The sequence below is a fragment of the Lindgomyces ingoldianus genome, assembly GCF_010093535.1.
Source record: "Lindgomyces ingoldianus strain ATCC 200398 unplaced genomic scaffold BDR25scaffold_33, whole genome shotgun sequence".
NCBI lineage: Eukaryota > Fungi > Ascomycota > Dothideomycetes > Pleosporales > Lindgomycetaceae > Lindgomyces > Lindgomyces ingoldianus.
In genome coordinates, this window is record NW_022985194.1 from 704,732 (window position 1) to 718,689 (window position 13,958).

The following is a 13,958-nucleotide window of genomic DNA, read 5'->3' on the forward strand; positions in this document are numbered from 1 at the left end:
TTTTTTAAAAAAGAATATAAGAAACACATAAGCTGACAGAGAAACAGCGTTACTGGGGTTTATCCGAAGAAATTCTAACTAACTAGCGCGTCCAAAAGAGGAGATTCTGCTAAACTTTTCGTTCTGCAAACCCGAATATAATAAGCAGAGCAAGCTCTGCTAATAACTAGACTTATCTTTAAAAAAAATTTTAAAATTAATACATAAATGCTATATTAGTTAATTAGGGATTAGAAAGGAGTAGATAAACCCTAAAGTTTAAGTTTATTTTAGATAAGCTTTATAACAAGAAAGGTAATTCTGTATATATTATTTATAAGTAGCCTTTATGCCCTTTTAGTAGTACTTTTAAGACAGTAACTAATAAGTCTTAGTAGCACTAAGGTGTGCTAAAGATACTTAATTATAGACTTTTTAAATAAGTTAGGTACATAGTAGTAAGTCTACTAAAACACATAAATAGTTAGCATAAAAAAGTAGTCTATTTCTTATCTAATAATAGTAAGGTAAGAGTTTTTACTTTTACATAAAAGAGGCTTAATTTTTTTAAAGTAATGTGTTAATTAATTTTAAAAAACTAAAAAACATAACCTAGTTTAGTTCTTTTATAATATTTAGTAAAGTTACTTAAGTTATTATTTAAGTAATATAGTACTAGGCTAATTCCTTATTAATTTAGAGGTAAAGTTAGTATAGTCTAAGTAAAACTTTTAACTAGTTGTTAGTTTAAGCTGCTTTTAAATTTTTTATGTCTTATTTATAACAGCTAAGAATGTCTACCCTAGCGTTGTTTTTACTAAAGGTGTACTTAATTTAGAAGTAATACTAAGCTAACTTTTTAGCTTAATAAACCTAATAAGCATTTAGCACTTTTGTTATTATAAAGTACTCTAATAACTAATAATTAGTATATACTAAAGTGCTTATTATTGCTAATGTAAGCTTAGCTCTTTATTATTTAAACGCAGTAATAATTATAAATAGCTTCTTATTATATATTTTCTAGTTTAGCTCTAAACTAGATAGGACCTTACTATAGAATAAAATAGAGCACTAATTTCTATTAGCATGTTCCTAAAATAAGACTCCTGCTACTACCTTATTAAAAGTGTTAGTTTTAATTTTAGTTTATAATATAAAGTTAAAATAGTAAAGCGTAGGTATTTTTAGTAGCTTAGACTTTAGCTTTTTAAAAGCTATATTACACTCTAAAGTCTATACAAAAAAGGTAGTAAGACTCTAAAGTGTAATAATTAGTTTTACTATATAAAATTTTTTTAAAATAAATTACTAATAAAATCTAGTAAAGCCTAAGAAGGATTTTACACCTGTTATAGTAGTAGGCGCTTGCTAGTTATGTAGCACCTCTACTTTCTGTAGGTTAACCTCTAGTCCTTTGTTTAAAAGTATATAGCTAAGATACTTTATTTAAGTAATATAAAATTTACTTTTTCTAATCTCTACTTATAGTCCTGCTTACTGTAGCCTCTCTAAAACCTTTTTAACATAGAGGATATAAGTTGCCTTGTTTTTAAAGTAAATAAAAATGTTATTTAGATAAGCAATGTAGAAGTTGTCTAGGTAGTTAATTAATATGTTGTTTATATAGCGCTAGTAAGTTGCTAGGCTATTACATAATCTAAAAAGTAGGACTTTACACTTATATGTTTTATATTATGTCTAAAAAGTAGTACACTTTTTAAAGCTTAGGTCTATTCTAATCTTGTTAAAGGCTGTGCAAATATTAAACTTTATAAAAATAGCTACTTTTATAAGTTTTAACAGAAGTTTGTCTATGCGCAGTATTAGATACACATTTTTGTAAGTAATAGCATTAAGTTTGTAGTAATTAACATAGATATGTAAGTTACTATTTAGTTTCTATACATAAAAAATAAAAGATGTAAAAGAGCTCTAACTCTACTTAATAAAACTATATTTTAGATTGTTTATAATATACTTCTTTATTACCTCTAGTTCCTTAACGTTCTGTTTATATAAAGGGCTGTAACTGTTAGAAAGAGGTTCTATAAGGACAATCTTATAGTTATATAAGTAATGTGCTAGTAATTAGTAAGCTATAGTGTAGCTAAATACATTTTAGTACTAATAGTATTTAGATAGTAATTAAAAGTTTACTAATACTTTAATTTTACATCTATTATTTAACAGTAGAGCTTACTTGTTTTTAATTAAACACTTAATTTTATAAATAAAAGTTAAAAAGAACTTATTTTTTTATATTAAAATAGAAAGCATTTGCTAAAATAAGAGTAATAGTAAAAAAATAAATGTCCTTTAGACCTGTTCTAGACTTCTTAACAGATAGGCAAATTAATAATTTAAGTGTTTTTAGACTATAGGTAATAGAAGAGCAGTATAATTTTAGTAGCCTTAGTAAACCCTTAATATAGTTAATTATTAGGCTGTATAACTGCTAAATGTAGTTTTTTTCTTATAGTGTGTTATATTATCTAATATCTAACTCTACTTCTTTGTTGCGCGCGGGCTAGTTTAGTTGCATAAGTAAAAGTAGTAAAAGTTTATAAGTAGTAGAATACTTATTAGGCTATATAATCTAATTTTTTTTTATATCTAGTTAGAGTTTAAAACAACATAGCTATTTAATGCTAATAATATAATTTTGTAAGCTAAGGTTTATAATTATAAAAAGGTAGTTCTAGATACTTCTACTATTAATTTGCATATACAGGCAGATATACTAGTAGACTAAAACTTAGATTTAGTCTTAAAAACCCTTAACTATAACTTTAAAAGGTAAACATTAGATAAAGACATAAAGGCATTAGAATAAAGACTTAGTAGTTATTAAGTTAATAAATAAAAAACTATATGCGCTAGTATTAACTAAGAAATTTAATTAAACTTTAATGCCTTTTAAGCATAAAACAGTAAGGACTTAAAAATGTTTTTCTTTAAATAAGTGTAATAAGTTAATATTTACTAAGTTATACTTATTTAAGCCTAAAATAAAAAGTTTTCTTAAGCATTTTTATTTCCTATCTAAAAAAGGTCTAGCTTATAATTATTTATATTTATAAACTTTTTTTTAAATTTCTGTTGCTCTACCTTAATTTTTTATACTTTAGAGATAGAATAATTGCTAGTAAAATGTTCTAGTTTACTATAATTATAACAGTTACTAGAAGTTGTCTGTCTTTTAGAGGCAGGTGTCTAGCTAGGTTGTTAGTAGGTAGCTAGGGTGGATTAGAGTACTAACATAGGTGCAGGTTAGAGTGCACTTAAATAGTATACTGCCTTAGATGTATTACTAGAAACCTTTTAAGACTGCTTTATAATAGGTCTAATGTTAGATTATTAAGTGTAGTTAATAGTTTACTTTAAAATAGTAAAAGTGTTTCTTTTTTCTATGTTATAGGCTATTAAGTAGGCTACTATTATCTTAAAGAAGCCTTTTTAAGTGTGTTTAAAACCTAAGTTTAGTACTTTTAGGCTAGGCAGTATCTTTTTCTATAGGTAGAAGAACTATTTTAACTTTAATATAAACCCTTTAATAGCAGCACTAATAAAGTAAGCTTTAAAAGTAGAAAATGCTTCTTCTTTGCTTATCTTTAAAGTCTAAAACGCCTATTACACCTCTGTCTCCTTGTTACTAGTAATAAAGTAAGTTTATAAAAGCTTAATTATTTTTTTTATATTTCTAAACTAAAAGTTGTCTAATTTAGCTAGGTATCTAGGCTCTAGGTATTCCTTCGCAATACTAGCAGTGTGTCTCTATACTAACGCCATGCGTGCGCGCTTACTCTAATAGTAATCTAAATTAATATTAAGTCTATCTATAATAAAGGCTTACTATTATTTAAATGTAGGTTTTTTACTGTCTATAAGGTTCTTAATCTTAAGCATGTGTTTAGTAAAGTAGCTTTAAAAAAGCTTAAAGGTGCTTAAAAAGTCTTTTACTATTAGTGTAGTAGAGGTAATTTAAGGCATTATTAAGGGTAATTTAGTAGTTAGTAGGAGTTAATTAGGACTAACAGTTTTTAATCTAGTTAGCTGTTTAATTTATGCTTTTAATTAAGCAACTTAGTTCTTAAGGGCTATACTGCTAGGGTTTACCTCTAAATCTAGTAAGTTTTTAGCTTTAGGTCCTATAAAAGGGGGTTTAGCTGTTAAGGTTAGTAGTTGTTTAGCTCTAGTAGTAGGCATCTTGCCTTAGCTACAGCTAGAGCGTGTTGCAAGCTTTGTACTAAGGTCTAAAAGTAGTTAAGAGTTAGGCATTAGTAGTTGTCTTTAATCCTAATAAGTTATTAGTAGTCTCTAGGTTTCTACCTTAGCGCACTTTTTACAACTTTTCTAAAGGCAATCCTAATTATAAGGGATAGAAAGTTCTAAACTTAAAAGCTTTAGTTAGTAAAAGGTCTCTAGAATCTAGTCTATAGACTAAATAGTTTAATATAATAGTGTGTAAGTATTATAACCTAAACTAAATTAAACATGTCTTAGAGCTTAGATGTAGTTAAATAAATAATTAGTGTAATATTATAATAAGGCTATTACTAGTAAAAGTAAGTTTTCTAATATAATGTAACAGCGCAGGCAAGACAATAGGTCTAAATGCAGTGGGAATCCACTTAGAGGCATATAGGAGTGCGTGGGGACTCTAAACCTAGGAATGCTATTAACACCTATAGGCCTTGTACAAAAGGATATTAGAAAACTACTAAGCTAGCTACAGGGGCGAGGTGCGACTAAATACATGAGGGAATAGGGGTAACTGCGGGGGACTGGGTCGAGTCATGGTCGGGGCCGATACGGGGACCCTTCGGATAGGATCCGAGCGACCCGAGATGGAACGATTCGTAGAATCGTTACATCTTGCTTATTAGATGATACATTTAGCCGTGCATTAGTCTAATAGTTCTGTCTATTCCTTGTCTGTTAAGTTACGTGACTTGTTAGGCAGGAAAACAGGGGGACTTGTCAGATTGAAGCACTGTTTCTGGGCTTCCTGAGATGAATGATGGGTTTTGATATGATGTATGGGATCATGATTGATTGTATTGATTTATCGATCCTTTTTCTGCTCTACTCGTGTTGCTCGGCTTTTGTTTTTTCCGATCCGAGTCCCTCGCGCACTAGCCCTATGCGCGACCAGCTTGCAACATGCTGCAATTTGCTGCAACATGCTGCAAAATGCTGCAAAATGCTGCAATTTGCTGCAATTTGCTGCAACATGCTGCACAATGCTGCAAAATGCTGCAAAATGCTGCAACATGCTGCAAAATGCTGCAACATGCAGCAATTTGCAGCAACATACTGTTCGAGCTTATTGCTCGTACTATGTAGCAGCTTTCGTCAAACGTTCCTCCTGTCTTGACAGTAGGTGCGCATATCTGACAAGACTCTATCCTTATTCGTTCAAACAGTGGGGCACAGGAGGTTAGTTGTTTATAGTCTAATCGTGGGTCGTAACAAATACTTACCTTACAGTTAAGTTGTCTAACCTTATATAGTTATAGATTATACTTGTACTGTTTAGTACTTAGGCTAGAGTGTAGAGAGACAACTTATAAGGCGTCTATAGCAAGAATAGAAGGGTTGGCTAGAACGTCTAAGTGTACAGTCTGTTGTACCTGTGTAAGAGGAGGGATAGAAGGTTTAGCCTATTATAGTTTACCTTAGTGCTAGTATAGAGGGCAAGGGAAACGCTTTAACATAAAAGAGTATAAGAGTATATTATATAGCGTCTTTAAAAGCTAACTATACTACTCTGTCTATTCTTTATATAAAGATAAAAGTAAAGATTAATTATAGCCTCTAAACTATAGTTAGGATTAAAACTATATACATAGGTTTTAACTGCTTTGCCTGCACCGCCTGCACTGCCTGCACTAACAGGTGCTGTAGGCACTGCTTAAAGTGCAATCGTTGCAGGCACGTTGCGAAGTCTGTTATCTCCGTTCCGTCCGGCGATACCTGTGGTCACGTGACCTTCTTCTGTTAGAGGAGGATGCTCCACTACTAGTCATCGATCAGTCCACTTGCAGTTCGACACTCGCTTACAGTCTATTTAGGGATTGTAACAATTAGTTATCTTACTCTCTTGACTTTACTTCTTCTTTCTACTACTCTTCTTTCTTACCTTACTCCCTGCTAGATAGTATAGAGGACTGTATACTCTCTTTGCACTATTGTAAGTTAGAGAAGTATTACGTGACTCTTTTACTCCCCACTCTTCCCATCTTATACCTCTTCTAACCCCAACAACCTTCTGTTACTGTGGAAAGTTAAGGTAAGATATTATAACAAGTTAATGCATTTAAGAAGGTCTTAAGAGGGCAGTAATCATTGCACACAATGTGATGACAAGCACTGTCTCTACTACCGTGTGGAGCTGGGGAAGCAAGGTAGAGTAGGTCGGCTCTATTTCAGCTAAACTAGGATGGGGAGTGAAGGAGGCGAAGGGTTTTCGCGAGAGAACAGCTTGCGTGGCGCCAAGGCGCTAGCACGTTCGCTTAGCCCTTAGCGAGATCATGTGACCAGCAGCGGAGCTTGACAAGCAGCACCGTCACACACAAGCTAGGATTAGGGCAACAGGGAATTTGTGAAGCTTTTAGGGGCACAGAGATAAGAGAAACTAGTGAACTGCATTAATTGCTAGAGGAATGCTTGTAGGAGTCTATATATATGTGTAACAGCGCAGGTAAGACAACAGGTCCGAATGCGGTGTGAATCCACTCAGAGGCATGTGGGAGTGCGTGGGGACTTAGAAACCTGGGAATTCTATTAACACCTATAGGCCTTGTACAAGAGGATATTAGAAAACTACTAAGCTAGCTAAGGAGAGAGGTGCAGCTAAATACTTGGGGGAATAGGGGTACAGCAGGGGGCAAGGCAGGGTCGGGGCAGATACAAGGAACCTTCGGATATAGGTTCGCCAGGTAACTTTAAATGGAACGATTCAAGCGAATCGTTTCAATATGCGAAATAAGTGGGTAAGTCTTGGCAACATAGACTATTGTGAGATGCATACGACCATGGTGACGACGCATCTGACTATTGTGTGACTGCTGCAAACAAAGTTACTAGGCTTTAAGCAGCTAATAAGGCTGCTACGCGACGTAAATTGCATAAAAGAAAGCAGATTAAGGCAGAAGGGGCCTTAACGGTTTAGGAAGGCCTGCGCTTAACAACTCTAAAGGAGTTTAGGGCGCGCAGTGACGGGAAGTAGGCGAAGAAGCAAGTGCGAGCTAAAGCGGGTGAGCCATCCTAAAGGCGCTGCGGACAGTGCAATTAGACTGGGCATAACGCGCGAATGTTTAAGGAAGAAGTAGAAGTAGTCTCTAAATGATATTCTAGGCCGTACTGTACTATACAGTGCCAGAGCAGGTTGTTATGGGCCATAATAGAGTGCGTTGTGGTGTGGTCTTGGCAAAAGTGAGCGACTTGGGTGTCTGAGCAACTCGCTCGTGGTGTACGTTATTACTCTTTTAATAAAAGTGCTGCTAATATTTAATTGGCTAGATTTTTGCTTATTGAAAACCACGCTGCGTGGCAGAGGGAATGAGGCTGTTCCCGCTAAGACCTGGAATCCCTCCTCTCCGGCCCTCTTCACTCTTTTCATGTTCTCCCACCGAGTGCAACATCTTCCGACAGATATTTAACCCCGATTAGTGATGATGTCTGGGGGAATCGATATATGAGCGAGACGAACAACCATGGCTGAGCCATGTTCGCTGGACTACTCCAAGCTGCAGGATCTGTACGACGCATATGAAATCCATAACGGACGCAACTTCACTAAGATAAGCGGCCATCACTTAGATGTATTCCTGTTGCGATTCCTCTCACCACATCTACGGTACAAGAATGGTCAACTCCTCGCCCCAAAAGCAACGTACAGGACGCAATACCTACGCACGCTTGACCCTGAGCACCTTGGCTTCCTCCTCGGCGATACTTTGCATGTGCTCTTTCACAAGTTTGGTGCCGAACATTTGAGCACATCCTCTACGGTCCAGTCCTTCGCAAAAACGGCTGAGACCTACAAACTTCTCGTGGATCTTCCGGGAAAAGACTTCTTCTCTCTACTCGTCGAGATCGCCTACGAATATCACGACAGATATAGAGATCAAAAGACATATCGCAAATATCTACCGATAGTTTGCACAGATTCATTCCTAGACGCAGCAACTAACTGCCTCACATACGATCTCGAGTCGCTGCTTCCATACAATGAGGCATTTGTTCTCAAAGGGCTTTTCCGCAGAGCTTTTGGTACACGCCAGTCCTCCAATTACTCCACCATGAAACCAGATGCCCGAATCGACCGCCTTTTTCCAGACACTTCCCCAATCATGCAGCGACTTACCACGCTCCTTACGAAGCATGCAGCACGGGAGAAATCACACCCTATGCTCGAATCAATATTAGAAGACGAAGCTAGAAAAATATTCGATGGGGGTTATCTTGACAGTAAATCCATTCCATACAAGACTAAGAGAATGAGCGATACCTCCGACCTCTCTAGCGAGCGCTCCTTTATCACGGCACCATCGGGGGGATTCTCGAGCCAACGTTCATTTATTACAACATTCTCGCATGGACTCTCAAGCCGGCACTCCTTCATTACCACGTTATCGCAATTCTCCGCCCGTACCCCGCGATCCAATGCAAGGGACAGTATTGATACGTTTCTCTCACTTGGAACCAATACAACAACAGATCGAAATCCTGTCATGAGAGGAGCATACCACAAAATGTTACAAGACCGCAATATTATTCCGGAACGATTGGTGGAGATAGATTGGTCTGGACGAGGACAACACGCAGAGTATCAGTCTGGGGAAGAAGACAAAATCCCCCTAGTGGTTGGGAAGGTTCTAGGGTTGACTGCGAAAGCGATTGTCGAGAGCGTGCAATGTATGCGTGTGCGGCTAGTGAGGAAGACTGTAGGGTGGCCAAAGCGGAATCAGCTTGAGCGCGAGCAAGCCGTCCAGGAAGTCCAACATCTATACCGCGTGCAGCATGCCCACATCGTCCGCCTAGTTGGTACCTACATCTTCGAGGATAACCTCGCCATCCTCACGTACCCATGCGCAGATTGGAACCTCGAAACATTCATGCAAATGACTTCTACTGGAGACGATTTTTACAGAGAAAGGCATGACGCCCTTGTCCAGTTTTTCGCATGCCTTGCTCAAGCGCTAGATTTCATGCATTCATTCCCGCTCAAACACATGGACATCAAGCCTCAGAACCTCCTAGTGCGAAATATTCAACATTCTTCAGTAAATGGCTCGGATATGTACAAAATCTACTACACAGACTTTGGGATTTCTCGATCATACCCAACCGCTGCAGAGAGTGAGACGGAAAGCTGGACATCCTTTACAAGAACTTATGCGGCTCGAGAGGTAATACTTCAAGAAAGGCGTGGGCTTCCAGCAGACATGTTCTCCCTTGGTTGCGTGTACGCTGAGATGCTTGCGACTATTCTCGACGAATTAGCGTACTCGGAATCTGCGCAAGTACATTGGAAAGAACTTCAATCCGCTAGAGGAAGGACTGAAACCGGATTTCGAGCGTACTATTCCGTTGTTGACAACGTTCGAGCTTGGTTACAAGCCCAAGTTTTCCTACAGCTAGAGCTTGCGGTAGTACGAGACTGGACAATACAAATGCTCGATAATGATCCAGGGAAACGGCCCACAGCACGCCAAATTGCAGAGGATCCCTGCTTACCTATCGCATGCTTGAGCTGTGCGCTGAAAAGTGGACCCGAGGATTTCGAAGCTGTAGAACCGCCCGCACAATTTAGTGAGACAAGACAAGTAAAAGGCGAAGTGCCGAGTGCTGGATAAGACCTGTTCAGTACGGATTGAGGACCCCATGTGCAAGGATGCTTTCATTCGCCTAGAGAAGCCCATACATGACCAGGTTGCTGGCTAGGGAGATAGCTCTGCAGAGAATACTAGATACGTAGAGCTAGGTAAATAGCAGGTAAGTAGCCGCAAATACTATAGTATTTTCCGTAGCATAGCTAGTCTTCTGAGACCTATGACTAGGTCTAATTTGTTTCTAAAATCAGATCCCCGTCGTGTCTCCGAGTAGCTTCAACACAACACCTCCACCTCTACCTGCCAATCCCCCCTTCCACGTTACCCACTATCTTCCATCCATAATACATTATGACCAATGCACTCTCCGCCGCCACCGCTGCCTATCGATGCAAGCAACCCAAGCCTCCTGCAATTCCCTCCTCCAGCACACTTTTCCATAGAGCTCTCCACAATGTGTAATGGTAGTGCGCCGATTCTGTCCAGCCGTGCTACCGTCATACCATGCATCAGCCTAGGTGATCGCGCAGCGGCGTCTAATACTAGCCTTAACTTCATGCGGACCACCGCCAACTCCTTCATCCGACTCGCATTGAACCCTGCCGCACCCCACCCATCCTCCTCCGTCTCATACACCCTCTCCCGGAATACATTCACTGGCCCTCGACCAACCTTCTGCCCTCTGACTACCGCCCTCGGCCGGGCTCACGCCCTTTTCGTGGCTATGGAGCGAGCTTATGTTCGCAAGACCTACCGTTAGTTCAATTGGCATGCAGTAGAACAAGACAGGCGTTACAGAAATCGCAATCAGGTTTAGGCCGCAAGCAGAAGGGAGCCGACCTGTGCAAGAAGCATAACCTCGAGATCGGCCAGTGGGGTAGATGCACTGTCCGCATCAGAAGGTAAGCATTGCTGGACATATGGGTCGCGCGGATCGGACCTTTAGGGCGCCGGTGATGATGCAAAACTTGAAGCGAGCTACCTCTCTTTCAACTCAGAGGCTTCATGCCGAACTGAGTATCAAAATCCATCCGAGCTGGCGGTGGGGCTCGAGTTGGTCTCATCTCCACTTCCGCATCGCTTTCTCAACCCACACATCCTTCTCAGCCTGTCGCACGCCAACAGAGAGTCAAGCCAACCAATTAAGATAGCCCAATCTCTCTGGAGTATGTCTCCTTCTCCACTCAATTCAGCCAGTCTCCCTCCACTCCAGCTTCGATGTGCCACATACCATCTCCAAATCTACGAGCCCTTATCCTCAGCTTCAATCTTGATCATGGCCTCGAGAAAACACTCCTCCGAAGCCCTCTCCTGCTCACCCGTATACTATTTACCACCAATTATCCTCCTGGTCTCTCGGAATAAACACATGTATGCTAAAGTCCACAGTTCATCCAGAGCCGTGCCCGTACGTAACAAACAATCTTCGAATTACTCAGAAGATAAGCAAATTTTGTTTTTCCATTATGGCGTTACCTTTCAAGTCACGCGGTGTGACCCAGGCGCTTTCTAAGATCCCTGTGTGAATTCAAGGCCATCCAGGAATTAGTGAAATTTGGGCGATGTGTGGATAGTGAGGAGCAGGCTAACTGTTTCGTGTCTCGAACCCAACGTGCTTCCTTCTCCTCCTGCCTCTTCGTTTATTTTTCACGATAGGAAAAGACCCTATCCATTGAAAACCTCTTTGGTCTGGCTTATAACTAAACTAACCATATCCCACGACCCCCGAGCTCGCACGGCCTCCAAGGGAACGGCACCACCTACAAACCGTAAACCGCAAAACTCCCTCTATACACCCTATCACCGTACAAGGCGAGCTTCGGTTTTGGGGGGCCGAGCTGTGTAATGACCGTGCAAATTGTTATCGGGTTACCGAGTATGACATGGAGGGGATGTGATTCACTGCGATGTAACTAGCACTGCGACCGAGTACATGTTGAATAAATTTCAACCTAAATCTAGCTCAGCTACGCTTTGTCATGTTTGCGAGTATTTTCCATCATCTTCACTCATATTCGCTTTAGTATATTTGCGTTATTAAGGTTTCGTATTCTGATATCGGATGTGGTAATAGCAAAGCAACACCCCACATCAAGACTCAAAATATTCTTGAATTCCGCATCCCAAATATTCTCTATCCATTGTTTGGTAGAAGGCCCGCTCATTCGGTCTTAATGTACAGTTCCTCAAAGCGAGCGCGCACATGAGAAACCAAGCTAACTATTACCTCTCCTAGGTATTTAAACAGCCTCGCACTAGCTCCTGGGTCCTCTCTAGTACTCACACCGTTCTTACCTTTTATCCACTACATAACCTTTCTCCCATATACATTCTATACAATTTCTTGTATTTGAAAGTTAGAAGGGCCCAATTTACCCCTTTACATCTTCAAGGCTACATGGAAATCCATTTCGTAAATTCGCACACAAGACTCCTATGCAGCTGCGCTCGGATCATACACACAGCTAATAATCCATAGACGTATAATTCGTAATAGGAACGCACGATCTAATTGAAGAGAATATTGAAGAGGGTAGTCTGCATCAACTGAAGATGCGAACGACGTCGTGATGAATAGTAGTCAATGAAAATATCAGTTAGCACCGAGATCATGTAACGTCCGTCCCTGCGCCACAAGAAACCCTGTGCTGCGAGAACTCATCCAACTATGCTCTCTATTGTGATAAGGTTAATAGTAATTAAGAAGTGCAGAAAACCTTAGAATAGAGACCTTGCTTCTGAAGCTTTGTTCATTCTCTATGTTGTCTTTAGGAATATCTTGCTTGGCTGGCAATACTACATTTTACTGACAACACGCATGATGGCGCTAGTTCAGGCAGCCTTAGACCTACTAGAGTTCGTGCATTCTAGTTAAGAACTTGCAGAACTGTAGATTAACAGATTAATATTCTATTCCAAGTATAGTGTTTATATAGTTGCGCTCCTGTTGTGTCAGTAGTGGCCTGTAGCCGCATCAAGTTGTCTCTCGCTTGTCAACCCCCACTTCCTGCCTGTACAAAAAAGTCAGGAGTGGACTAGCTGTATTGCGAGTGTGCTGATGTCAGAATACTATTCCACAAATCTAACCCGGCTTCGGGCGCTAGGCTAAAGCTTATTTTTAAGCATAACTCGAGCTCAAAGACGCGCATAACTCGCGCTGGTCAAGGACAGATAGAGAATGTAAGATTATATTTGTATGCTATTAAGCTCTCTAGTGCTTTTAAATAGCATTTATGCCACTTGTTCAGTTTTGAATGTAGAGGTGAATTAAGCAGAGCATTGATTGGGAGGGCCCAGGTCTTGCGATCAAGCGTCTACTCGCGTGCATTCATAAGCAGTGGGTATAGAGGGGCCCCCCATTGCATGATCGCTCTTCGTTCTCGTTGCGAGCCCCTGTAGGCGTAGGGGTGAAGATAATGGTAGCTGTCAAACAAGACCCAGTTGAGAAACTAACTAAAGACGGCAAAAGACAGCACAAAACGACCCCTGCTCTACGGTCAGCTCCCTCCCTCCTCTCCCTATTTAGATTACACGTACAGAGGCTTTATGTGAAGCGTACGTGAGTCGAATCCATCCAGATTTAGAGGGAGGAGGGAGCGCAAATCAAGCTCCCAGCCGCGGATACCCAGAGCGTGAAAAGGAGATGGCAGAGGATCGAAAGGAGAGCGAAAGCTACTCCTTTGTAGGCTGAGAGGTGATTGTTCCTCGTTCACAGACGCATAGAACAAATTATATATTTTTCTTATTTTAGAGAGGTTTTCGAGATTTTGATACGAGTCTTTGCCATCCCATTTGTGAGCTTTGATGCATTGCCTAGGTGTATATGTACGCCGCTATCTGGTATCTAAGTACAAAGAGCGGACCGACCCTGTTCTTCCGTTGCATGCATTGTGGCTTTGGCATAATGTTGGCGACACGTGCGGGAAGTCGGATGATCTGTCCCAAGGACAGTTTGGTACCCCGCGCATGCTCTTTCGTACAGAGCAAGGGATTCGCTGTAGCAATGCTGATTTGCGAGGAGGTGGGCAAGGCAATATACACTCGTTAGCGTGTCCGGATGTTCAGGCCCTAGTACCTTCTCCCTCCGCGCCAGCGTCTGCCTGTTCATCGATTCCGCCTCTTCGTACTTGCCTTGGC

General features: G+C 40.0%; 3 protein-coding genes across 3 annotated transcripts in view; 2 read left to right on the plus strand and 1 right to left on the minus strand.

Annotated features, from left to right (window-relative positions):
• Nucleotides 1-6,962: 6,962 nt before the first annotated feature.
• BDR25DRAFT_359542 (kinase-like protein) lies at nucleotides 6,963-9,933 on the plus strand (the record flags this gene model as incomplete). Its single annotated transcript, XM_033696103.1, has 8 exons — nucleotides 6,963-7,045; nucleotides 7,211-7,241; nucleotides 7,280-7,312; nucleotides 7,342-7,432; nucleotides 7,507-7,533; nucleotides 7,566-7,655; nucleotides 7,687-9,801; nucleotides 9,857-9,933. The coding sequence occupies 8 exons, from the start codon at nucleotides 6,963-6,965 to the stop codon at nucleotides 9,931-9,933; spliced, it is 2,547 nt and encodes an 848-aa protein (XP_033543479.1).
• Nucleotides 9,934-10,377: 444 nt separating this feature from the next.
• Nucleotides 10,378-12,907, plus strand: BDR25DRAFT_359544 (uncharacterized protein; the record flags this gene model as incomplete). The annotated part of the gene is made up of 14 exons (XM_033696104.1): nucleotides 10,378-10,576; nucleotides 10,639-10,709; nucleotides 10,768-11,314; nucleotides 11,355-11,369; nucleotides 11,396-11,508; nucleotides 11,552-11,715; nucleotides 11,789-11,989; nucleotides 12,099-12,234; nucleotides 12,287-12,311; nucleotides 12,340-12,388; nucleotides 12,460-12,501; nucleotides 12,549-12,681; nucleotides 12,781-12,834; nucleotides 12,887-12,907. The coding sequence occupies 14 exons, from the start codon at nucleotides 10,378-10,380 to the stop codon at nucleotides 12,905-12,907; spliced, it is 1,770 nt and encodes a 589-aa protein (XP_033543480.1).
• A 758-nt stretch (nucleotides 12,908-13,665) lies between these two features.
• Nucleotides 13,666-13,958, minus strand: part of BDR25DRAFT_327985 (uncharacterized protein) — a gene marked incomplete at both ends in the record, with an annotated part of 3,686 nt that continues 3,393 nt past the window's right edge. Inside the window, one exon of the mRNA XM_033692359.1 lies at nucleotides 13,666-13,947. Within this exon, the coding sequence (XP_033543481.1) occupies nucleotides 13,666-13,947 (282 nt within the window). The remainder of the gene's footprint in view (nucleotides 13,948-13,958) is intronic.